Genomic DNA, 1,609 nt, shown 5'->3' on the forward strand with positions numbered 1-1,609 from the left:
CTTATCACTCCTCTCTATGAAAAAACAACAGATCGCTCTCTGAGAATCACTTCTCACTGCCTCAGCCAGTAGCCAACCTATTGAAACTGTCCCACAGCCTTTATTGCTGTGTTTTCCTTTTCTTTTCATTATATTTTTAGTATAAGATAATGAAATCCTTTGTCTGCTCTGTCTAACTCTATCTGGCGTATATTGCGGCGGGCAGGTCATGAAGTAAGGCTCTGCTTTAAAGATTAGTTTTTGTTTTTTTTTACACTTATATTTCTTAAATAAACACTTTTCATAGTCTGACCCAGTAAAATGCAGTAGATTGCTTCAGTTTGTAGGGCATAGGGCAAATCTGCACAGTCTGGATCTGCTCACCCTTGGTAGAAAAAGCTCCCTAAGCACTACAGTCACTAACAGTGCAACCGTTGCACTGTTATAGAATGGAAAAGTCCACAATAGCCCTGTACTGTAGCTGTACATTATTGTTGAATAGTGTCATCTAGAATCTAAACTAGGAAGGTCAACAGTCAACAGTTTGGTTAATACATGTTATTATCATGATTATTAATGGCAACAGATAGCTAGCAAGGCTACAGTAGTATTTATAATTAGCTGAAGAAACGGCTATGTTTACATCTCCATGTCAACCCCATTAGCTCCATCTTCCCCTTACTTTCCTCCTCCAATGAGGCATTAGGATCTAACATATTGGGGCAGCAGCTGCAGGATCTGTTTATCGACTGGATTCTGTTTGTCATCCATTGAAATCTGCTCACTTGTTGAAAATTACAGCTTTTTGCTTTAAGATATTGCTTCATATAGATATTGGAAGCAGAAATAAAACATATTAATATAGATATGATTTATTTCTACATCCAATATCTATAAAATGTAAAAATAAAACATATTAATAAATATATATTTGGACACCATTACTGTTTATGTTTAGCATTTGCCACTAAATGTTGGTTTGATTCAGCTCTTTTTCTGATGCCTTTCAGCTCTGAAATGGTACAGAGCAAAGTGTGACATCCAGGCTGAAATTGAAGAGATGCAAGAGGAACAGCGCTCCCTGCTTTCTGTGGAAACACTGTCGGTGTGGAACCTGTTGCTGGATGAGTCAGTCCGCTGGCAGGTTCTCAGTGTGATGGTCATCAACATTGGCATGCAGTTGTCTGGGATTGATGCTGTAAGTAGGAACCTAAGAACATCTGTGTTTCCAGGAATTTGACAAAAAATCCACAGTTTTTAGTTACAATAGAAATAATCCCAAAGCTTTTGATCAAAGCTCAGTGTGCCAAGCAATTAGCTGTGATATTAATACCACTCAGGAAAAGAAAAGATGACGTGACAATGCTGTGACCTCTCCGGCTCACAAGGCTTCTCTGCACTCAGTGTACTCACACTAGATTTACAATCACACTTGATTTATTTCAAACTATTTTTCTCTGAGTATGTCAGGCATTGTAGAGACTGTTATAGATGATTTCATTCTAAATAAAACAGTATAGAAAAATTCAATTCAGTTTATTTCTATAGCGCCAATTGACAACACATGTCATCTCAAGGCACTTTACAGTTCACCAGATCATCCAGTCAGATTGATTCAAAGTTTTCTATC

General features: G+C 37.5%; 1 protein-coding gene across 1 annotated transcript in view; it reads left to right on the forward strand.

Moving 5' to 3' along the window:
• LOC107096937 (solute carrier family 2, facilitated glucose transporter member 5-like) overlaps positions 1–1,609 on the forward strand; it is a 29,448-nt gene that overhangs the window by 16,048 nt on the left and 11,791 nt on the right. The window contains exon 7 of the mRNA XM_015393851.1: positions 990–1,177. Coding sequence (XP_015249337.1) covers positions 990–1,177 — 188 coding nt within the window. The remainder of the gene's footprint in view (positions 1–989; positions 1,178–1,609) is intronic.

This window comes from Cyprinodon variegatus, unplaced genomic scaffold, assembly GCF_000732505.1.
Source record: "Cyprinodon variegatus isolate N-32 unplaced genomic scaffold, C_variegatus-1.0 Scaffold660, whole genome shotgun sequence".
Classification (NCBI taxonomy): Eukaryota; Metazoa; Chordata; class Actinopteri; order Cyprinodontiformes; family Cyprinodontidae; genus Cyprinodon; species Cyprinodon variegatus.